This window comes from Typha angustifolia, chromosome 4 (genome assembly GCF_048772165.1).
Source record: "Typha angustifolia cultivar Huaian chromosome 4, ASM4877216v1, whole genome shotgun sequence".
NCBI lineage: Eukaryota > Viridiplantae > Streptophyta > Magnoliopsida > Poales > Typhaceae > Typha > Typha angustifolia.
The window spans coordinates 1,754,693-1,778,062 of NC_133242.1; the positions used below are offsets into that span (position 1 = coordinate 1,754,693).

Genomic DNA, 23,370 nt, shown 5'->3' on the forward strand with positions numbered 1-23,370 from the left:
TCTTCTATCCATCAATATATATATATATATATATATATATGTTATTTGATAACTAATTAATTCCTACCTTAAAATGTCCTCCCAAGTAATATTTGTTCCCTAATTTCTACAACAATTCCAACTAGATTATATTTGTATCATATTTTAAGCATAAAGATGACATAAAACTCTCTTCTTTACTGCAACCTCTACGGACCTCTCTCCTCGTTAATCCTCGCCGCCTCCGTCAAGGCCGCGGCGAGTCCATCCTCCTCCCTCTCCTCCCCCTTCGCCAAATTCCCCTCCTCCGCCTCCCTCACTCTCTGCGCGTCCTCCCACGTCACCGCCTTATTCGCTGGCAGCACCGCTGCCGCGTTCCCAACCACCTCCGCCAGCCTCGTCTTCTCTTCCTCCTTCTCCGCCCTTGCATTCGTCGCCACCGCCTTCTGCGCAGCCGAGCCGACGCCGCCGGGAACCACGCCGGAGAGACCCGTGGCTCGCATCTCCGCCGTTTGCACAGCCGCCGCGTCGGCGATGTCCACCGGCTTATCGCCGGCTGTCATGGCCGCCACTTCTAAAGCCTCTCCGATCGTCACGCGGGAGGACTCCGCCATCGTCCGCTCCGGGATCTCGAACTGGGCCATTACCTTTGATCAAGATGGTAGAGGGACAGAGTTATTTAAAAATGGAGATTTTCAAACAACACCCTTTATTTTAAGTGATCTTTCTACTATTTTTATCCAACCCCTTCTATTATCTATAATTTTTATATCATACTCCCTAAACTAATTATTAATAAATAAAAAATTATATCATACACCCTTCTTATTTTCAAAGGGATAAGAGGCTTACAAAAAAGCAACAGTTTTGTAAATGAGAAGATAAATATCTTCACGGTTAAAAAAGGTTCTCATTGCTATTAAATGTACAAAACTAAATATCTATCTAAGATTTGCTAACCAAAATACAATTTTATTACTAATAAAATTTAATAAGATATTAAAAAATTATGACCAGGTTACCGACACTCACAATATATATATATATATATATATATTTGCATGTAGACGTAGACGTGGCAGTTTACTATCGAATAGGTGGTGAGATAGCAACAGGTGTTAAAACTGCATCAGATACTGTGAAGTTTTTTTTGGCCCAGTTTGATTCTGGATAAGTGGAGTTTATTCGTGCATAAATTGATAAAATCCACCCCGAAGGTTAGAATTTAATCAGGTTAGTTAACCCATTTAAGATTTCATTTCTTTTTTTAGAAAAGAAGAAGAAGAAGAAGAAGCTCTTCATTCGACAGAGAGGTCGTCAATTTCATTTCACACCATTGTCTCTTGTTCCCCACTGGGCATTGGGGGGGCACCACAAGAACCGTCGAAATTGAACTGCAGGTCTTTTCTCAACATTTGCCTCCATTCCTTTTCCATTCTATGAATAAAAACCAGTCTAATTATTACAAATTAGTCATCTCATCTTTCTACCCCATGACTGCATCACTTTACGAACGATTCTTCTGCTATCACCGCTCGCACGCAATGTAAACTTTGGATTCTTATGCCGTCATAAGCTTTAGTACAATAAATCATGCAACCTTTGTGTCAAATCACGTCCTAATATGAGTCATTTTCTGATTTGTAGGAAGTGATTTTTTTTAAGAGAATTAAAATAATTTCTATATAAATTGTTAACTGTGAGTATATTCTAAACATACTTAATTTCGTATTTAAGGGCTAGGATTAATCAAAAACTCTAAAATAAATGAAGCTAACTTTGTGTCACATCGCATCCCAACTTAGCCCAAGGTGATTTACTAGAAAATTAGACCACCGCCAGGTTAGGTACTAGGTACTAACCCCACTGATTGATAGTTTCGTAGTGCTTCCGTGATAACCAAACGTGGATAACGAGAAGCATATGTCCACACGTCCTGCAAATAGATAAGCTGGAGTACTACTAGAAGAAAATTTTAGTCACGGAAGATGAACAGTACCATCTTTTAAACAAAGATTGCCAATAGATTCTCAAGTTCCCACTAATATCAATGATTGCTTCCATTTAACAGCTCCGATCGTTTATCTATAACCTTTCATTATTATTTTTTTGGGATGTGATTGATGCTATCAGATAACTGTGATCCATTCATTCAATGACGCACTCGAACCCACACTCATAATTAGGCGGTGCACAAACATCCACTTCAATCATACACAATAATGTTAGATGGAACAGATAAGAACCAACGTTTAATCCAGTAGCAGATAGATAGCTCATTGGATTTGAAGATAGTTTGTTAATATATGATACACCCAACGAGCCACATCAGGCCTGACCTGCTTGAATGAATGAAGGTTGTGGGATAATTAGAGATGGTCAACTCTCCTTCATCAGAGTCTCCTGGTCATTATTGTGTGAGGAATGGAACTTCCACCGTATGAAATGGGAGGCTAATAGCAATTATGCCTTATTGACATATACAGCAGTGGCTACCAAAAGAGAGGCTGCAACTAAATACTAATCCTATACCCATCTGTAGAGTCTTCTTAGAGATAGCCATAAGAGATGACAGATGGAGAAGATAACTTCTCTGAGAAGCAGCTCAAGTGGCAAATTCACGTAATGTACTATATGAAAGATAAATCAGCATGTCAGAGTCTGGGAGTCCAGGAACTAGATAGATAGAGAAATTCAGAGGAATGTATGAGGATGCATAATTCTTACAAATGACTATTGATAGTATGAGTAATAGAAAGAAATAAAGAGAGATTAATTAGAGATGAAGATATGGTACTTTCGAGGAAAAAAAAATAGCCATTTTTAATACCCATCAGGAAACGAAAGATTGCGAAATAGGATACTTAGTGTAGGCTATGAAGAATGTAACATATAGCAAGTGGCATTAGTAAAAGGAGACTGATGTATATACTCTAAAATGGAAAGATAAACTGGAGAGTACTTATAATAGATGAGTAAACAAAATGTATAAAGGAGAACTTAATGCTGAACAATTTCTTAATGTTGAGAATTTAATTTAAAGGTGCTTAATATCTCTAAGCCCAATTCCTTGGTTTCAATCACTATTAATCTATTTGATCTCAGTAAAGGGCTTGTTTGATTTGAGGTAAGCCTGAATTTGATTAATTAGTCTCATTCCTTAGTCTTGATTTTTTTTTTAGCATAAACTTAGTTAAGTAGAAAAAGGATAAAAAGATGTTTAATTATTTAACCAGATTAGGGGCCCCGGAACCGGTTCAAGGACCCTCCTTGAAACTCAAACCAAACAGGCCTTTTATGTTTTACTCTCTCATTCTATCTATATAAGGTCTGTTTTACTAACAGAGGACAAATTTAGCCCTAGAAAATATTGAGAAGCTTCTGCAGAAGCTGAATAGACCACCACTATTATATGCTAATCATGTTGCCGAAGGGGGTCTACCTCCACCAGCTAGGAACAAAAGTTGAAAGATTTAATGCAAAAAGTCAAGTAGAAACAGCATATTTCGAAGCAAATAGTGATCATTCCAATCCAATCCTAATTGGGTATCAAACAATTCACCATGCCCTACTGTCCTACAGAAGAAATCAAAGAGATGAAGATGGATGACTTCATAACAACCAAAGATTCGAACTTGCTAAGAAAAAAAGCATTGTCAATCTCACATTAATTACATGAAAGATCGTTCATTTATTATCCAAAACAAGAAAGAGCATGGAGTAAAAAGAAACAATTACCTTACAATCACTAGCCGGCCGATTTCGCCATCAACCTCTCCTCCACTCTCCCCCTCGTCCTCCTCGGCCCCCATCGCCTTCGGAATGACCACAACGAGCTCCCCCTCGACGTAAGCAGCAGTGGCGAGAGCCGGCCGGGTGCACGGAGGCAGCCGAAACCTCCACCTATTGAGCTCGAGCGCCCCGTCATCGATCTCATCGTCTTCGGCGGCGTCTGTGCCGTCCCTAATCACGACCTTCATCACGCCGGGGTGTATCGCGATGGCCTTGGCCCGGACGTCGCCCCAGAGGTCATTCGTGGCCGCGACGAACCGGAAGCCGTCAGAGTCCTCCTCGACGGTGACGTCGGCGTCGGCGCCGAAGGGGAGCTCGAGCACCTTGCTAAAGATGTGCGGGAGGCGCCGGAGCTTCTTCTGCCGGCCGCCGGTGCCGACACCTGCGGCGTAGCGGATGGCGCCGTTGCGCTTCTTCGGCGCCGGGTGCACCCTCATGGTTGGCTTCCTTCTCGCCTCGAGAACTACCGAAACCCTAACCCTAGAAACCCAAATCGATGGGGAATCCAACCCTAGCTCAAGAGAAGCCAAAGAAAAAAAAAAAGCAATAAAAAGCTATCCTTTTCGACGCAAAAATAGCTCGATTTGAGCGGGAGGAAACAGATTCGATCCCCCAAAATCGTCTAACAACGGAATCGACGAGAGGGATACAAGAAACGCGGATTCCAAACCCTTAACCCTAGTTCCCCAAATCCAACTCGAGAGGAGATAAATGGGAATGGAATTGGATAGTTTGATCAGAGGAAATACTGGTCGAAGAGAGGGCTACTTGGGAATAAAACTAAGACGAGAGAGAAGATGCGGAATTCGTTAAAGCGGATAACATCGAGAGGCGCAAATAGTTATACAGAAAAGGTGTGACGTATTATTGTATATAAATTCGTCCTAATTAAACTCTAATTGGACTGAAATTATCATAAACGCCATCAGATATTATTAGACGGTTCGTGCGGCTTGCTGACCGTGATACTGCACTGGTATCCGATGACTGCTTTAGGGCAAATCTAGACCCTCAGATTTTAATCAGACGAGCAGGTTCTGGTCACGCCGATATTGCCTGTTTCACGTGGCCAGAGCATGCTGCCACGGTGCTTGGGTATAAAATATTTTACTTCTTATATTTTAAAATATCTCACATCAGGGACTGCTTATAATTAAAGTGAAGTCCATTAAATTTTTATTTATTTTTATTTTAAAAAAACTTAACTAATTGTCACTAAAATGATTAAAATATCCTCCGTAAAATAATGATGCCGGTGCTCAGTTAAATTTAATATAAAAATTAACAGTATCATTTTAGTTATAAATATAGTATACGATGGTAAAATATATTTAACTTAAAAGTGTTAGATTTTTCTTTTCAGTTCTTTAATGCTCTTATGGTTTGAAAATCAATATAATATATTAGCGGTGTAACATGGCGTTTCTAAGTAGGAACATTCACTTTAAGCCCCCATTGGCTGAAGTGGGCTGAGAAATAAAGGCCCTTTATTCTGCTCCGAATTGATCATTATAATTTTGTCAGGCTAAACTAATGCCTGAAAATGACTCAAAAGGGTCAAGTGAAGAAGAGACTTACATCCAAAGTATCAAGATTTCCATCTTTATGAGATTCTGAAGATTTGTTGCCTGCCAATTTAGTTTCTCTTGTGTCTCTATTGTTTAGCTCTTGAAAGATCTTTAGTTTGGATTTGTTGTCTCATAACCCTTTAGAATCTGATTCAGGTTGCTTTTGACTTTCACATTCCAAGCTTTATAAAAAGAACAAGGAATGGTTGTTAGCAAGAGAAGACGAGTGTCAGGAGATGTTGAAGAAGACCTCAAGAAAGGTATTTTTCTGGAAGTTTGAGAACTAAAAAAACGGAGAAATTATGCATATAAAGTAAAGTCATTGGCATCTTCAGTAAGCCTTCCTTGAATAGTTCTTCAGATCTCTGCATTGAGTTGAGAAAACCAAATAGAAACATCGAATGCAGTCATCTCTCAGCACCAAAGAAGAAGCCTGGAAGACTTCAGACAGCTCTGTTCTGATAAAATCCTCTGTACATTACAACAAAACATAGAACAAGAAGATAGAATAAAGCACTGAGATCTTAAGGGAAAAACAAGCTGAGCATCCACAGGAATCTAACCAAACTCAAGACACTGATGCTGGTTTTGACAAGTCTCCAGATCTCCTCCTCAGCATTTGCCTCATCCCATCTGCGACGCAAACTGCGGGGTTCGATTTAATCCTCCTGCAGAAAGACATGTGAGCTTTCATGGCATCTTCCAATCCATAGCTCTTCTTCTTCTTCCCCTTGCTCATGAGTTCATCTCTCACTGCCTCAGAGCACAGCCCACAAAGCCATATCCCTCCAAAGTTAGACTTCACACTGGTTATGTACTCTTGGGTGCAGTCTTCTCTTAGGCCACAGCATTCACACCTCACTGAGTCGATCTCCATGGCTTGATGGATGATGAAGATACTGAGGGAGGGAAGGCCTTTTGTAGGGGAGTTGTTATGGTTGAGGCAATAGGAAGGTATTAGTTGTGAGAAGGTTGTCATAATTAATTAGGGCTCCATGTTCTAAAGTGTCATATGAGACAATGTTAGTTGGGTTGTGGGAATTGGGTCCTATCTATCAAAATCTAAATTGATTTGTTGTCACAGTACTGTCATCCTCCTAGTTAGTGTCAAATGTTCAGCCATGATCTTTTCCATGGCATATGGGCTTAATTGGATAATGACCCTTGGGATTTGCCTTGCCACTTTGAAACTTGATTGAGTGGCTAATCACATTATATCGCTTAATTGCTTGAGTTTTAGTGGCTCTGACATTTATCTTTGTGTGTAAATTCCACACAAAAAGTATATAACCAAAATCCAGATTTGGAGGAGCATACATATAAATAAAGAACTTTATATGTGTAAAAATGTGCCACTAAAATCTGGTTTTCGTAGACTTCTTTGGATGATGAACAGATACTAATTAACAGTATGACTGCAAGGGAGACAACCTAATTATTGGTGTTTGTTGACTAAATGAGACAACCTAATTATTAGCGTTTGGTTTGTTGACTTCTTTTGAACCCTGCTTTCTTCTTTAATGAATAGATATATCATCCACGGGGAAGTAATGATTGCTGCTAGATTTGGCTCCCTAACATGATCTTAACCCTTTACTCTGGAGCTTGCTTAATAAGCCATCATCAAGAAGTAAAAAAAAAAATTCTCTTTTCTGGAGCAAGGGTGAAATTAACAACAGTAATGAGGAAAATGTGCAGGCTGAAACTAAAAAATAAAAAAGAGAAGAAGAACATAACCAATTATACTACTTGAATAATTCACCTTTCATACCTTTCGTCTAGTTCATAGGATCTACCTATTTCATATCTTTCATATGGTTCATGGAATCTAGCCACTTAAGGCATGTGAAAGCCTACTCTAAATAAAAGAAGCAAGCATGAGTCATGTTGTGCATGGAGCTTTTAAATTATATATTGACACAATTAAAAATATGAGGCATGAAGACTACATTTCATGTGAATTGTATACCTGCCAGAAATTTAATGTGACGAACATTACATGTTATATTTATGTGGCGACCGAGACTGTGCAAACAAAACCATGTGCTTGAGAGATAGAGGTTTGAGACATGTAGGTGCAAATAATGAACACCTGGTCCAGGAGAAGCAACATTGTAGTAGAAATAAGAACACAGCATTAAATTCTATGCATAAGTATTTATGATGATGACAGGATTACTTAACACATAGGCCATCATGGAAGCTTTTCTCCTTCAATAAGTTACTCACCATTTAGATGTAGCATCTAGCAATTTTGGAGGCAGTTTTTTGCTTCACAAACTTGTATCTTGGCACAAAATAGTCCTTAACATTGATGCGGCATCCACTGAGAATTCTCTGTTGAAAATGATACTGCTTTTCCTACCACTGTCATTTTTAAGGAGCCATCTCTCTCCACCTGAAGAAAAACAACAACAATGCCAGATAAAAATTTTGTGATGCCTCACAGAACCACTGTAAAGTTGCCAAACCTTGAATTAGTTTTGTACGTGAAGGTGTCACAATGCAGACCATGGTGGTGAGCAAAGGAAGGTAACTCCCAACTCGTGCAATCTCATCAGCAGAACATAGTAGTTCTGTAATTTAACAATGTTCTCTTATTGATGGTCATATATATCTCTCCATCACTATCCCATAGCAGCACACTTCCACAGGATCAAGAAAGGAATAAAACTTAGCACATAATAATTATCCAATGATGATAAATCTGCTCATGTTTTCCAAGCAAGCACAAGAGACCATTAATATGTGTAGGAACATAGGAAGGATGGTGGGAAGAACTTTACAGTTTAAAGAAGTTCATGTGAACAAGAATCTTAGTCGATAGGAAAAGGAAATAACATCTAAAAGAGACAATGGTCTTACATTCATTGATGGACAATGGGTGAGCATTAAATTAAAACTTTCTTGCTATCAATTAAGATTCTCTGAAGCAATTGGACAATTAATAAATAGGCTAGAGAAATTTGCAAGGCTTACCATGCGAAAAGTCACAATCAGTTCTTTGATGCCAATGCTACTCTGCTCTTTCTAGTATCTAATGATAAATAAGATCGTCCTTTCCATATTGAAACATATACCTTATATATATGGAATGAAGTGAAAAGAAGATGTAAATTAGAAGAAAATTTAATACTTTTCAACCAACGATGATTTGAAACAAACTAGAACAAGAAGATTGAGAAAGTTATAATGCTGCTAGCATATTGAGATAGCAAAGGATTTCCTGTGAATGCTTGCATCGATGTACAGAGCCTTCAAATGTCTTCTAGGACCTGAAATAGGGCTTATATTGTCCCATAGGAGCAATTCAATGCAGTAAAACATCCTCGCAAAGCATCTTTTCCTACAGCCAGACCTGCCTGAAAGCAGTATCTCCTAAAAAAATTTATCATGACACATTGGTACCTATCTAAGGGCATGCAAATTAGGGTTAACTCATAATAGATAGAAGGTTTCCTTATAAACTCCCTCTCTGCAACCAATTCTATACGACTTCTTCGTTATTTTCCCAGGATTCGATTCATAATCTAAAGATTAGAAATTGATCAGCAACCACAGCATTTATCTAGCAAACAAGAACAATAATTCAATAATCAAACAAAAATAAGCCCCAAACAAATCTCACCTCATCTAAAACTATTAGAGGAATGAACTAATCTTACAAGGAGAAAATCTCAGATCAAAAGAATTCAAGAATTCATTCTTTGGTGATCAGAGCACGTCATCTCGATCTCGGAGTACTCCGAGCCGAAATAAACTTCTCGTATCCTCCTCCTCATCGTCGCCGTCGCACTCAGGCGGCCGCGGTGGAGAAACAGAGCCAATGGGAGGAGGAATAGGAGGAGGCGAATAATTTTCGTTTTGGACTTTTCTTATTTCACACCCTACATTTTGTCCTTATTTCAGTTGGCGTACTTCGTAACTTCTTGTGAAGTGATTTGCGAAATAGTTCTACTATATAATCACATTAGCAAATATAGACCACGATGGACACACAACGCATACTTGCAAATGCGAGTTCTATTCCAATTTTGCAAATGTTTTATATAATGGAATTAATTTGTAAAAAACCATCCCTAGACTAATTGATACAATTTAATTAAGCCATGATATCCATACACATATTTGAAATTGAATATCTTGACACATATACGAAGATTCAATAACAAACAAAATCAAGAGTGTGACATTATTTAATGGCACTTATCTTAGATACAACTTATTCAACAACAACAATAATTAATCTACCAATCTGGGCCATGCATGACCTTGGTGGAGGAATCAATTAGGGAAGTTGGCCAACCCCAAAATATCCAAGCTTATTCTCACTACCAACTTCAATCAAACACCATAGCTTAAAAGGTCCCATATGGCACCTTCCCCTATTCCAACACTATTCCAGCCGTTATTAGGAATAGTTGGCCACCTATCCAAACTCCCCGCCACCCCTTTATAAACCCTAGCTGGTGATCTTCTTCTCTCCACCAGCACAACCACACATCAAAGCCCAATAGTTCGTATAGATCACCTCGCTCCTATCTATCTACTTCTATTGGACAACCAAATGGCTCGTGGAGTGATGGCAATTAGTCTAAGCTTGGTTGTAGTAGTTGTGTTAATGGCACAGCAAGCCTCAGCTCAGTCTGGGTGCATGACTGCGATAGTGAGCTTATCTCCATGCCTTAATTTTATCACCGGAAACACGTCGACGCCGAGCTCATCGTGCTGCTCGTCGCTCGCCAGCGTCGTGAAGTCGCAGCCGCAGTGCCTCTGCGCCGTGCTCGGCGGCGCCACGTCGTCTCTTGGCGTTACCATTAACAACACTAGGGCTTTGGAGCTCCCTGCTGCTTGCAAGGTCCAGACACCACCTGTGAGCAAATGCAATGGTAGGTTGTTCTAATTTTGTTACCTACTTATATACTAAATATTTAACGAGTTTCGAATTTAAATTTTTTATTAATAATTTTTTAATCTAGATTCGATTTTAATTACAGTCAGTTAGATTTAACTAATGAAATATCATTCTCAAATGATCACAATAATTTCAAAGGCAATTACGATATTTTTCTTGTAGCTCTTGCTGGGGCACCAGCGGCATCTCCGACTGCCACACCTACGCCGGCGACGCCATCGACGCCATCGACGCCATCGACGCCAGAGACTCCGTCGACTTCGTCGACGCCTTCGGTGCCAAGCGTTCCTTCAGGTGCGTAGTGATAATAACATTTGGGGAACTTGTATTTTAATAAATAGACATTTAGATCCTCATGTTTTATATATGTATACATAATATTTTTGTTACTTTATTGAGAATAAAATTGCTGTCATGACTGAAATGTAAATAGTAAAGTCATCTAGAAGAAGGTTAATTTTCTTCCCTAAATGGGATTAGATGTCTAGTATTAATTCTGTAAGCAAAGATTAAGTGCTAATTTCTCATCACATATAATTAAACTACGTTACAGGAAGTAGTTCATCGAAGACCACCCCATCAACTACAACTCAATCATCGGATGGAAAGTCAAACAAATTGGCAATGATTCCCGTCGTCTTCCTCGGATCACTCGCATCGCTCGCCATCTTCTAAGTACATCTTGCAGCAAATTAAGAATGGGTTGGAGTTGACTCGATCTTCATGGGGATTTGTTTGTTACGTGTGTTATTATATATGTATTCTTTTTCTCTGTTGCTTTGTATTAATTAATGCTGGTTGGAAATCATTGTATATTGGATGGTATGAATATAAGTTCATTTGTTTGCTTAGTATATATGATGGCCGGGTGAAAGAAGTGTGCAATGGAAACGAGCATATTAATTATGATATTTAGACTGATATAACCAAGAAGAAATTGATTCATAAATAAATTTGTCACAGAACAACTGGAGACAAAATTATACAATTATTTTTCTTCGTTTAGTTTGACTTCACATTGTTCAAAAGAGACGTGTTAACAATGAGGGAAAATGGCTGCCTATTTTCTATTTTTCAACTCGACAGAGTGACAGACAATTGTCAATTGATGTTATTAAATAGGCTGACCTCGGTTTAATTGGTATTTTTTTTTATACTTTCTTAAAAGAAATTGAAAAATAAAATGGTAGGCCGGCTGGCTACATTATTTTAGTACTATATGCATATAATTTAGACTCTTTATAATCTATTTATTATGAGGGTTTATTTTATTGTCGGTATTTTTTATTTTTCTGTTTTAATTTATAAATCTCTAATCTTTTTATATTTTGATAAATAGGAGCAGTTTGATAATTTGATATTAATCTAAATATTTTAAGAAGGTTTGAGTTTAATATGCGAGATCGAGTCGTAAATAATATTGATATGTCTAACTTGATTACAAACTGGGCATGTTTGTGCTTATTACACTGACGCATTTACCTGATTTATGATACAATAAATTAATTATGACCTAAATAACTCACTTATCACTCAAAATAATCTATTTACAATATAAATAAATTTATTAAATTTGAATACTTTTTATAAACACAAATCACTTGTATAACTTAATAACTCATTTATGATATACTGGCTTAAATTTGATTGATCCGAGCTAATCTAACACGAGTTGATTGCCACCCCTATTGACAATATCCAAACAAAGGAATAGACAAAGTCCTAAAGTTCAAACCCAATTCAGCTCGTCCGATGATCATGCATCCCCTGAATCACATAGGATAATATGATAATATCATTTGGCTATGAGCAGTTATCAGTGCCTAGTAATAGTAGAATATTTTCTACTTAACTTGGGGGGCTATAAAGAGAATAAACAACTCATTAGCCCAACCTGGTTCATAATACTCCACTGATCATCACACATATGGATTACGTTTCCTACTTGGGGTCAAGATTAATTAATTACTAATTAATTAGTCCTAGTTAGTTAACAAAAGGATCTACCAACTGGTTCATGCATGAATCCCTTCATATTAATTTGGTGGAAGAATCAAGCAGGAAAGTTGGCCAACAAAAATCTAATCTTATTTATTTCTACCACCAAACTCCAATCATTTCCCCATAACTAACACTACCAACATCAACAAACCAAGCTCAGTTCCATGTTCACACATGGAATCTTACTCATTTTCTACTTCACTTGAGCAGCATATTAGGAAGAGTTGGCCACCTATCAAAACCCTAGCACTCCTTTATAAACCCGAGCTAGCTAGTCTTCTTCTCCACCACCACAAGCAAAACAAAGCCCAATCATATCACTTAATTAGATTCTATCTGTCTTCTTCTATTAGACAACCAAATGGCTCGTGGAGTGATGGCAATTAGTCTAAGCTTGGTTGTAGTAGTTGTGTTAATGGCACAGCAAGCCTCAGCTCAGTCTGGGTGCATGACTGCGATAGTGAGCTTATCTCCATGCCTTAATTTTATCACCGGAAACACGTCGACGCCGAGCTCATCGTGCTGCTCGTCGCTCGCCAGCGTCGTGCAGTCGCAGCCGCAGTGCCTCTGCGCCGTGCTCGGCGGCGCCACGTCGTCTCTTGGCGTCACCATTAACAACACTAGGGCTTTGGAGCTCCCTGCTGCTTGCAAGGTCCAGACACCACCTGTGAGCAAATGCAATGGTACGTAGGATATACATATCTTTATAGCTGATTAAGATACGGACGCGAGTTACGTATGTAGAGATCCATGCAATAATTAAGTAAACTTTTATGATAAATTAATTAATCTCGTGGAATTTTGTAGCTGTTGGTGGAGCACCAGCTGCCTCTCCGACGGCCACCCCTACGCCGGTGACACCATCCACGCCGGTGACACCATCCACGTCAGCGACACCATCCACACCGGAGACGCCATCAACACCGTCGGTTCCAAGCGCCTCCTCAGGTAACGTGATTAAAGTTTATACTAAGTAAAATGTAAGAACTCTATTTGTAATATAGTCAAACATAGGGTGTTATTTGTAATTTTTTCTAAGAATAAAATAAAACAGTAGGATGTGAATAGTAAATTTGTAACATATTCGGTGTGAAATGTAAACTTTCCATACCAATATGGGATTAAGCACTGCTAATAGGATCCGCCTTTGTTTTAACACAGGAACTACATCCAAGACCACCCCATCTACTACCACTCTATCTTCCGGTGGATCTTCCAACAAAATGGCAGTGATATCAATCGTCTTCCTCGCAGCATTCGGATCGATCGCCATCTTCTAAGTCTCGCAACAAAATTTGCATTGCAGTTTTAACTCATCCTGGAGCATTTGTTTATGTGTGCCATTCTGCATTCTTTCCCTTGTATCATGCTTCCTCTGGATTCATCTTCTTTGGAATCTTTGTACCTGTTTGTTGGACGAGATGAATAAAATTCTATTGCTTTAATATGATGAAACATCACTGCAATATAACAGGTTACAATAACATCCATCAACCAAGTGATCAACACTGATCATCACATGCACAGCAAGAGAAACGTTGAACTGCATCATAATTTCATAGCATGACTAGCAGTACAACACACTAATCTATTAATGTTTCAAAAGTTCAAAGAAGATGCCTGATTACAGTGATAGATGTCTGGCAAGAATCTCTCTCATTGCCTTGCCGTGGGGATCCGCTTGTTGACTACTCTGTTCTTTGTAGCCAGCATCATGATGATCTGATAAGGTAACGTCAGCATTGAGTTCATCTCCATAGTCTATGAGGATGTTGTGAAGAAGACAACAAACAAGGATGATACTTGGCAACTTGTGCTTGTCTGGTCTCCACATGACTTTGTGCAAGATCCTCCATGCACCTTTTAATCGCGACAATGCTCGCACGGCGAGCATCCTTGCGGCTGTTTGTCTGGTATTGAAGGCTGTCATTAAAGCTGACAGGCTCTTACCTTCATATGGAACCATTAGCCAGGGAAGAAGAGGATAGCCTGCGTCACCCACTATGAATTCCCTGATCTCTGCCTTCCCTGAGGACATTTTTACTGGGCCATTCAAGCGTTTCCCACTTTCACAAAGCTTGAAAAAAGTTGAACACTTGAGAAGGCGGGAAAAGGTCATGCTTCCAGGCCAGCCAGTTACAATGTCAAGAAACCTCATCTCGTGGTCAACGATCCCTTGTAAAAATATACTGTAGTTGCTCTCACGGTCGCACCAATCTTCTGATGATTCCACTGCAGGAAGTGTCATGATGATATGGGTTGCATCAATGGCCCCGCAGCAGTTAGGCAACCCAAAAGTTGTTTCAATCTTGGTTTTGATTTCCTCCATTCTGGCAGGGTCAGGCCAGTTGAGGTGATGTTTAGCTCGCCGTTCCATTGACTCGATAAATCTCCATGTCACTTGTGAGACTGTAGATTGGCCAACACTAAAGGCAGCCCCTACTGATACTTGAGAATCACCGGATGCTAACCTTCTCAAGGCAATGGCAACTTGCTTCTCAACGCTGAGAAGCCTACCCTCGATATTTATGAGACCAGATGGAGGCCTTGACACCAAATCCTGCCTCACAAGGGAACAAATGTATTCAAAGGTCCCTCTTGATATCCTGAAGAAATATTTGAATGCTTCCTCTTCATCAGAAGGAATAGCTGGTCCTGCATGCCAAGCAATCAGGATCTTCTAGATTCATTATTAGGAAGAGAAAGAAGTCATTAAATTGGCAGCACATATAACATTGATTCTTTCTAAATGACCATCCGCCCTACGGAACAATGAGTCAATCACAATGCTCTACAAAAATATGGTGCCATGTAACATGCACAACAAGTTAGAGAAGTACATATTCTGGTGTGTTTTATTTGTCATCTATCCTATTTTTTATCTGCTTATATTACCAAGTATAAGCATAACAATAGTGGTCATTTGTTTGTGTTAGTGCCAACAAGTGAAATAATTCCTAAATGATGGAGACTGATGATGCTGATGTGAAGAAGGTTCACGCAACCAAAACGAATAAGCAAATCAGCCAATACTTATTCAGTATCCTCTATTCTCACCGTTGGTACTCTTTTGGCTTTATTTACACTAACCTAAGATGAAGATAGTAGATTCAAAGATCAACTTGATCCAAGCTTCAAGTCAGCACATACTAATAGATAGTACCTACATTACATAACTAAAGAGATTCTCACCTTCAAAAAAAAAAAAAAAAAAGATTCTCGTACCTCTGCTTAGGTTTTTTTCTTTTATGTACCATCTGCCTATAAGACAGTTATTCTACCTCAATAATTGAAACCAACTTCCCTTGATGTCCTAGGCACCCTTGCTCTCTGTATCTTTCAAGATTTCTACCTTCATCATATTGCATAACCAAATGTTTTATCTAGACTATGAAAGCTTCATGTTGCAAACCAGAAAACAGCAAACGGCATCAATTACAATGATTGACATTCTCCCTATGGAAGTATCGTGACACAAAATTGACAAGGATAGAAAGTGCTGTGAACCTCAAATGTCAAAGATTGAAATGAGAATGCAGGCAAGATGGAAACGGTAGGAGCAATTGGATGCATATTAAAAAAGATAAACTGAGTTAGATTGGGAATTGCTGGAGAACATCTCTTGCCAAGTCACTATTTCATCCTCCCGATCACAATTTCTGCAATTTGGTCCATATGCATAGCATAAATGAGAATCCTTTCTTACAAGAGTTCGAGTTATTTTCTCAAAAGTCCACTTCAAGTTTGTTGATATAAGTTTTCATTGTAGCAGATCTCTTTAATTCCTTCATAAGAACTAATCAAGCCAAGAAATCAGGTGAGTAACCAAATTTTAAATAAAGAAGAAAAAAAATCTCAGGAAAAAAGAAAAATTAGCGAGCATTCCTATTGTCCGTGTCGTGTATCCAAGGCACATTAAGAGGACTTATGAAACGTTTAATTACCCCGATAAGTAGTAGTATTCATTGAATGCAACTTCACTACTAAGAACCTCCCCAAACCACATTAGCAACAACTCTACTTGCAAATTGGGAACAGAAAGACCCAGACCAAAACGATTCGCAATTAAAGTAAGATATTTCTCTCCGGAAATCGGTCGAATACCTGAAGTGCTGTTCTTGAGCAAGAAGCTATACCACCATTCCGTCTCCAAAGCTTTGGATTCGGGCGGCTCTAATGGGATGCTGCTCTTGTCGCCTTGTTTAGTTGAATCCTTCGCTTTTCGCTTGGTTTTCTTCGATTTCTTCGGGGGAACCATCGTTATGGTCGAGCTTCTTAGGCTTACTGCCTCGAATTTTCCCCTTCTTTTCCCTTCAATCTCCCACCGCAGCAGTCACTGGGTCATCAAAAGCTCGCATCGCCTGGGTTTTGGCCTTTTGGTTGGTAAGTTCGTGGTGTTTTTTCTATCACCACCTAAACTTCAACACTATTGCGGAAAGCTCCTTTTTTGCATTATATATTTATTACAGTTTGCACCCTTTCTTTTAAATATTTTTAATTTGATATCTATATTTTCAATAAATGTCAACCGGCCATTGGATTCACAAAACACATCCCAAAATAGGATGTTTTATTTTTCTTTTTCCTTTTTTAACAAAACCCGAGTTAGCAAGCAATTTTTGCAAAACGCCCCTTCGTCCAATTGAATGTCCACTCAGCAAGCCTGCTTATAAATATACTCGTCATTTGATTGAAAACGAAATATGGCTTTTGCTCTGTAATCAACAAAGAAGGTTTTCCAGTTTTGACTGCTAAGACTATTCTAAAAATTATCGTGTAGATTAGTAAACCTTGAAGAAAAAAGAATTCAGTTCAGCAAGAATCCAGTACGTCAAAGTCCACTGATGGCAAAAGATAGGAGAAAAATATACCTCAAGAAACCAAATCTTTTTAGTCAATCGGCATGTTTCTTGCTTTCATACAGAGCAGAGAAGTGCTACTTGTGGAATCAATAAATATCAAGACAAAATAAAGAGTATGTGTCTTTAGTTTCAATCATAGATTTGTTACAAAAATTAGGCTGTTGCAACTTTATCATTCTTAACGGATTCGCGCCAGGCATGCTGTCTGGCTCCATCCTTGTCAACAATCTTGATCACAAAGTTTGGTGGTGCGACAACCAGCCTGGTTCGGATCTCCGTTATGCATTTGTCAACCAAATCGATGGCTTCTTGCAGAGACATCCCGCTGTGGTAATGTCTGTCCATCATTGACAAGCAGAAGTAGGAGCCGTAGCCGAATGCACCCTTCTCGATTTTGTGGAGAGTTGCAATGTAATCAATGTAGTATAGAGAAGGGCCTATATCCTTGTCGTAACCAGCCAGTAAAATGTTCACTGAGTATGGATTCTAGCAAAACAAAGCATAAAATTCGTAAAGACGGTCAAACAATGTAAAGATTGCAAAATCGCAAGCATGAAAACAATAACAGGCCATGTCCAACTATCAGAAAAGAAAAGAGTTCTGTGGGAAGAGAATTGACTTCAGTGGTGCTTAAATATGTGATTTATTCAACAGTTAAATTGATTCTAATCAAAGTACAATGTTAGGAAAAGATATATTTGAAACACAACTTGTCCAAAAATCTGCATTCTGCGGCAGCTGAGTGAACTCTCTTCACCTATTATGACATTTTAACGAGTACTGTTTTTCCTTATCAAGGATATAAAACATTGTAGGAAAGACGTATCAAGCATGACATTGTAAAACATATTGTCCTGAACAAGAGTATCTTTGACAGTCATAATTTCCCAAAAAATCTGCAATTATATTGTAGCTCAATGGGACCTCGCTGCGTCGATTACAAATTTTAAAAAGTATTGCGTTCTTGATCTCTGATCTAAAAGGTTAAAACATGGAAGATAAGTTCCCGACACTATGCTAGCACAATATCGCTGAAAATAAAGTAAAATGAATTCTCACACAAAATGGAAAAAGCATCATCATCATGTTTTGATCCCTGCAATCAAACACTTATAGTTGTATGCACTTGGCACCATATTTTCAGCAATTTTATTTTCAAGCCCTTCGGAGTAGTAGATCAGCTCCGGCAGACAATCTCATAAGACCAGGTCCCGTGAACTTGGATTTACAGTATATATGTATAATGCATACAGACAGAAATAATTATAAACCACAAGCCTGAGCATTATTTCAGGTTAGAAGGAATAATGAATACAGAGTAGAAGGATTTATGTGCAAGCTAAATAGGAAATATTAGACAAGGGCATTTCTTTTTGGAAATGAAGAGTTTTCAGTACTTCAATGTAGTAAGAAGTCGTTAGCGAGTTCGAATGCAGCACTTATAAATAATCTTAAAGAGGGCAAGGTAGCAGTTTTGCTTCCAATAGTATTATATTAAGTTATTTATCATCTCAAAGCCTCATTATTCCCTCTAGTGTTAAGACTTTTATAGAATTATGCTATAAATCTTTTATCTCCTCTACACCCATAATTTCATTCTTTGGCATGTCTATATTACTGTGTATATTCCCTAGTTCCCTTTCTTTTCACACCTGTAATTAGTAGTCTCCTTCAATTTGACTCATCTTGCGAAATCATCAAAAGAAATATTTTAACATTCAGTATTACTATTCTTATCGGGAAAATAAGTAACTTTAGGTAAGCATTCTATGTGTTCCCATAAGATACTCGTAATAAGCATTCTATGGTACTGTTTACCTACTACTACTAGTAAGATACATCAAATTCTCCCAGATGCATTGTGAAACAATCAAATTGCGTTAACTGTAACAGACTCGAAAAGATTTAATTCCAAACCCTAACTCCCAAAACAAATCAAATGGAAATCAGAAAAGAAAAAGAAAAAACCAACCTTTCTAAGGGCAGTCGCGAGCTCTCCCCTAGTAAAGTTAGCCGCGGCGGCGGTAGTGAGGGGAATACCATTCCTAAACTGGTACAGATGCACGTTCTTCTGGATGTATTCCGTGAACTGCACCCTACGATCATACGGCCACGAGTTAACCAAATTGGCAATCGATCAAACTCTCGGATCGAGGAGCAGAACAAAAAAAGGAGACAACGGGAAACAACGCACCGATCCCCTCCTTCGCCGGAGGCGCCGAGTAGCTTGTGTGAGTCGAGGAGCATGACCTTGTCTTCATCGGACTTGTGGACAAGGATGCTGTGCACGGCCGACGTGTCGGCCACGATCACGGCGAAACCGTCGCCCACGAGCCCGAATACGCACTCCATTAGTTCGATCGCGAGGTGTTCGACGAAATGGCGACGATAATATAGGGAGGAAGGCAATGCCCTACCGGCGTCTAATTTCTTAAGGAGACGAAGAAAGTAGACTTGAAGGACAAGTTTGGGAAACTGCAGGACTTGTGGAAATTTACGATTTTACCATCATGTGGGCTGACATGGGCCGAGCCATATTTGGCCCAACGCAATATAGCGAACGGTAATTTTTGGATTTGATACAGTACGTCATGCATGAAACCTGATCCTACTGCTCAAAATTGTTAAGATTTAGTTAAACACTTAAACTAATTATAAAAACTAATAATTAAGCACTTGATTCCATACATGCATATATACTTACATCCTTACAACTTCTCATATTCTACTCCATATTATTCAAAAGCTCTAGTCTTTACATACATACTATAGACCTACCTACAAGTAGCTAGCTTAAAAGCCAAAGATCTACTTGCTCACTAATTAATACTTCATTATTGTTAAGCAAACCTAAATCCTAATAAATAATTAAGCCATGAAAGGACCCCTTCCCTCTGGTGCAGGGAAGAAGACAGACTCTGGCTGAGCATTGAACACTTCATCCACCTCTTCTGCTGGCCAATCAAATGCAAGCTCCTTGGCCTCCCTCTCCATTTGATTCAATACATTATTTTTCCCTACAAAATATACAAACAATAGAAGTAAATGATCGACATGGCATACAAAGAGAGAGAGATAGCATTGTTAATTTTAAATGACAGTTAAAGTATTCTAAAAAGCTTCATAATATAAAGCTACATATATATACAATATAAGTTGAAAACCTGCAAGGAAGAACTTGTCATTGTTCTCAGCCCTGGTACCAAAGCACAAGACCAGAAGGTTCTCATTCTTGGATGCAACTGCAGCTACTGGGTGTGATGCAGGGATCACAAACACTGAACCACGTCTAACTTGGGATCTCACAAGGTGATAACTTTGACCATGCTCTTTATAATTTCTCTCCTTGCTTTCTTCTAATTCCTTGGAGATATGAGGACAAGCCATCTCAAAGTACCCACTTCCTTGCACCACCAGGGCTATCTTGGTGGACCTCGAGTTGTAGTTTGGAGCCATCATTGATCCCTAAAGAGATTAAAGATTTATATAACTTAGAAATATAGAAAGGAATTGAAATAATTTTTTGGGAATTAAGGGCGGTGTAAGCACCTGGCTGATGTTGGCTATGGATATATCCACGTCAAGCTCACGAAGGAATTGGTAGTCATTGACGTTGGCTTCATAGAGTTGACCGTAGTTGTTTGCATGAGATGGTTGCTTGCTTAGTACATTGAATGGAGTTCTTGGTCCACCTTCACCTTCTGTGGAAGACTTGCTTAATGCCGTAATTTGTTCTTCTGAGGCCCTAATGATCACTCCCTTCTCCTGCTTTCCGAACAGTCTCTTTAACCTATCCAGGGGAGTCTAAAAATATTCCAATTAAAGCAAGAAATGAGAAAAATATTGCAGATATTTAAACCATATATATAGAGACCAAAAAGTGAACTAAAATCCCACATTGAAGGCTGCTTGAAGGACTTCATTGCTAAAAGTGGTGTAGAATGTCTCTGGATTCTTACCACCTACTCCAAAGAACTCCTGAACAATTAACACACAAATTAAGAACAAGTAAAAAAATTAAAGGAAAGAAGAAGAAGAAGAAGATCATTATATAAAATTAACCTCAAATCGCCCTGGTAAGGAGACAGGTTGGAGAAGCATTGCAATCCGAAGCTTCTCATTGCTATCTTTATTGATCAAATACACAATTACCCCAGATGGAATGGTCATTATATCTCCTTCTTTTATATCATAGGACTCCCTATTTCCCTCCCATAATAGCGTTATAGTTCCCTGTCCTGTAACAAGTTGAAGAACGTTACATACAGTACTGCAATGCATGACATTATATAAACACGCATTAGTTAGTGAAAATACCTCTAGTGACGTAGAATACTTCGTCAACATCCCAATGGCTAGGCATTATAAATGTATATGGCTCAGCCTTCAAGATGGCTAACCGATAGTTCTCGATCCCAGCCAAGAGCTTTGATCTCTTGGAGAACCTCTCGAGCACCTTGAAATGGCCATGCTGGGTTCTAGTCCAGTGCTCGTACCTCTCCTCACCAAAGTAGTAGGGGTTGTGCTTCTCTTCTCCTTTCTTCTCTTTGTTCACATCCTTCTCACTTGCTTCTTGGTGGTGGTTATTGTTGTTGTTGTTGTAGTACCAGCTTAGGCAAGTCGTCTTGCACTGCTCCTTGATGTGGTCTTCTTGCAAGCTATGGCATATCTTGGAGCATCTCGTTTCGATATCCGAAGCTAAGGAGGGAGTCAGGTAGGTGAGAGAGAGTACGATGAGGAGGAGCGATGCCATTTAGTTTTGTCTATGACGAGAGTGGTTGAGGAAGGGTTGCTATATATAGGGCGAAGGTAGAGAGAGAAAAGGTGGTGAGATATAGTTAATGCGAGATATTTACTATGCCAGGAGGGATGAATGAACGCATGCATGCATGCATGCATGGGTGGAGCCAAGTGGAGTGGTCGGATCCGCGTGGCGAGATATGCATGCCACGTGAAATAAGGCGACAAACTAACCAAGTCGACCACCATACATTGTTGACAGAAATAGCTATATATATATATATATATATATATCCTCATTCCGATCAAGTCCATCTTATATAGCAACACATCTCGACCCATGAGCTTTAGATCTCCTCGCCACGTCATATGTGACCTTGAGACGTGTGGAGGTGGCTCAACGCCACATTTCCACGGAGTTCGCCATGGCATGAACTCTGATATAAATGGTAAAATAGCACAAATTAAGAGCTTAAACAACGCCCAATATATATTATATAACCAACCAATAACTTGTATCTTAATAAGAGACTCCATCAGATCATGTATACCCCTTCAAAGTTATTTGCTTGGATAGCTTTCTAATTTTATGTTTAAATGTGTATATGCCCGGCCAGAAAACTCAAGGTCAAGGGATTTGCGTATCTACTACTCTTGATGGTTGGAAGTTGAAATTTTACTAATTTAATATACAAAACTACACAATTAATACTAACAATATTTTTGTTTTTTTTTAATTATGTTTAAACGGTAATCATGTAATTTGTAGAGTATACAGCAAAAAGAACCCTACATATTATTATTATTACAACTCATGACCTCAGAAACCAGAAACCAGCGCCAAAATCCGAAAGGCCATGCCCGCTCCTCGTCCTCATCCTTTGCCGTCCTCTCGCTGCTTCTTGATACTTCTCCTGGCATTGCCTCTCGCATAGCTTCTGCTACTGCTTGCCATGGCGGCCGAGCTTGCGCCGCCTCAATTCTTGCTCTGGGTCCTTGTTAAGATAATTTATCCCACGTCGGCTCTCTCTTTGGCAGTCCAGCTCACACCGCCTTCGTCTACCCCGGTAGAAGTATGGGGATCTCTCGCACTTCTCTTCGATCCAGCGTTGCAGCTCGAGGTCGTCTCTGTGGTAGGAGATGGCTGCTTCGGTGGTGAAGAGGAGAAAGATAAGCATAGACGAGAAGAAAAAGGTCGCCTACGTGCAGATGTTACACGCGACCAACAGTTGAAGACGCCCTCATATACTAACACGTGTGAAGTCGCATGTTGGGCTAATTATATTTTCAATGAGATAACCTAGTTCACTTGTGGAGAGTAAAAGAATATATACTCTAATATAATTCTCGTTATAAATAATCATTTATTACTATTAACCAATTTTCTCTTCTCGCTTCTTCTTATCCAATATTTTATATTTACTAATTACTATCATTTCAATCATCTCTCGGATCTTCTTATCCTGTATTATAAAGACCAATTTTATCACTTAAAATTTATATCTCATCAAAA

The 23,370-nt window shown here is 39.0% G+C and overlaps 7 protein-coding genes and 1 long non-coding RNA gene across 11 annotated transcripts; 2 read left to right on the forward strand and 6 right to left on the reverse strand.

The window, feature by feature from the left end:
* Positions 1–188: 188 nt before the first annotated feature.
* LOC140759071 (late embryogenesis abundant protein D-34-like) lies at positions 189–623 on the reverse strand. The gene has a single exon (XM_073095537.1). The coding sequence runs from the start codon at positions 621–623 to the stop codon at positions 189–191; it is 435 nt and encodes a 144-aa protein (XP_072951638.1).
* On the reverse strand, positions 608–4,628 carry LOC140758685 (uncharacterized). 2 transcript variants are annotated; one of them, XM_073094931.1, is made up of 2 exons: positions 3,718–4,628; positions 608–626 (listed from the first exon to the last, which is right to left on the reverse strand). In XM_073094931.1, exons 1-2 carry the CDS (start codon positions 4,206–4,208, stop codon positions 623–625), a joined length of 495 nt encoding a protein of 164 aa, XP_072951032.1. In that variant the 5' UTR covers positions 4,209–4,628; the 3' UTR covers positions 608–622. The 2 variants fall into 2 exon arrangements, with proteins under 2 accessions (XP_072951032.1, XP_072951031.1); XM_073094930.1 differs by lacking the exon at positions 608–626 and adding an exon at positions 2,146–2,609.
* A 1,274-nt stretch (positions 4,629–5,902) lies between these two features.
* Positions 5,903–9,218, reverse strand: LOC140758688 (uncharacterized). 2 transcript variants are annotated; one of them, XR_012104142.1, is made up of 3 exons: positions 7,811–9,218; positions 7,309–7,737; positions 5,903–6,007 (listed from the first exon to the last, which is right to left on the reverse strand). It is a non-coding gene; the product is annotated as an uncharacterized lncRNA (long non-coding RNA). The 2 variants fall into 2 exon arrangements; XR_012104141.1 differs by lacking the exon at positions 5,903–6,007 and having other exon boundaries at positions 6,073–7,431; positions 7,569–7,737; positions 7,811–9,217.
* Positions 9,219–9,816: 598 nt separating this feature from the next.
* On the forward strand, positions 9,817–11,108 carry LOC140759256 (non-specific lipid transfer protein GPI-anchored 15-like). Its single transcript, XM_073095765.1, has 3 exons — positions 9,817–10,228; positions 10,417–10,548; positions 10,808–11,108. The coding sequence occupies exons 1-3, from the start codon at positions 9,907–9,909 to the stop codon at positions 10,927–10,929; spliced, it is 576 nt and encodes a 191-aa protein (XP_072951866.1). The 5' UTR covers positions 9,817–9,906; the 3' UTR covers positions 10,930–11,108.
* A 1,423-nt stretch (positions 11,109–12,531) lies between these two features.
* LOC140759678 (non-specific lipid transfer protein GPI-anchored 15-like) lies at positions 12,532–13,700 on the forward strand. The gene is made up of 3 exons (XM_073096307.1): positions 12,532–12,938; positions 13,063–13,203; positions 13,417–13,700. The coding sequence occupies exons 1-3, from the start codon at positions 12,617–12,619 to the stop codon at positions 13,533–13,535; spliced, it is 582 nt and encodes a 193-aa protein (XP_072952408.1). The 5' UTR covers positions 12,532–12,616; the 3' UTR covers positions 13,536–13,700.
* On the reverse strand, positions 13,519–16,632 carry LOC140759677 (protein ANTAGONIST OF LIKE HETEROCHROMATIN PROTEIN 1). 2 transcript variants are annotated; one of them, XM_073096305.1, is made up of 3 exons: positions 16,360–16,631; positions 13,884–14,910; positions 13,519–13,660 (listed from the first exon to the last, which is right to left on the reverse strand). In XM_073096305.1, exons 1-3 carry the CDS (start codon positions 16,511–16,513, stop codon positions 13,564–13,566), a joined length of 1,278 nt encoding a protein of 425 aa, XP_072952406.1. In that variant the 5' UTR covers positions 16,514–16,631; the 3' UTR covers positions 13,519–13,563. The 2 variants fall into 2 exon arrangements, with proteins under 2 accessions (XP_072952406.1, XP_072952407.1); XM_073096306.1 differs by having other exon boundaries at positions 13,522–13,660; positions 13,876–14,910; positions 16,360–16,632.
* Positions 16,633–17,123: 491 nt separating this feature from the next.
* LOC140759056 (proteasome subunit beta type-2-B-like) lies at positions 17,124–19,555 on the reverse strand. Its single transcript, XM_073095521.1, has 3 exons — positions 19,312–19,555; positions 19,090–19,213; positions 17,124–17,603 (listed from the first exon to the last, which is right to left on the reverse strand). Exons 1-3 carry the CDS (start codon positions 19,467–19,469, stop codon positions 17,271–17,273), a joined length of 615 nt encoding a protein of 204 aa, XP_072951622.1. The 5' UTR covers positions 19,470–19,555; the 3' UTR covers positions 17,124–17,270.
* A 430-nt stretch (positions 19,556–19,985) lies between these two features.
* Positions 19,986–21,870, reverse strand: LOC140759074 (vicilin Cor a 11.0101-like). The gene is made up of 6 exons (XM_073095539.1): positions 21,435–21,870; positions 21,180–21,355; positions 21,015–21,095; positions 20,667–20,921; positions 20,282–20,582; positions 19,986–20,134 (listed from the first exon to the last, which is right to left on the reverse strand). Exons 1-6 carry the CDS (start codon positions 21,868–21,870, stop codon positions 19,986–19,988), a joined length of 1,398 nt encoding a protein of 465 aa, XP_072951640.1.
* Positions 21,871–23,370: the final 1,500 nt, after the last annotated feature.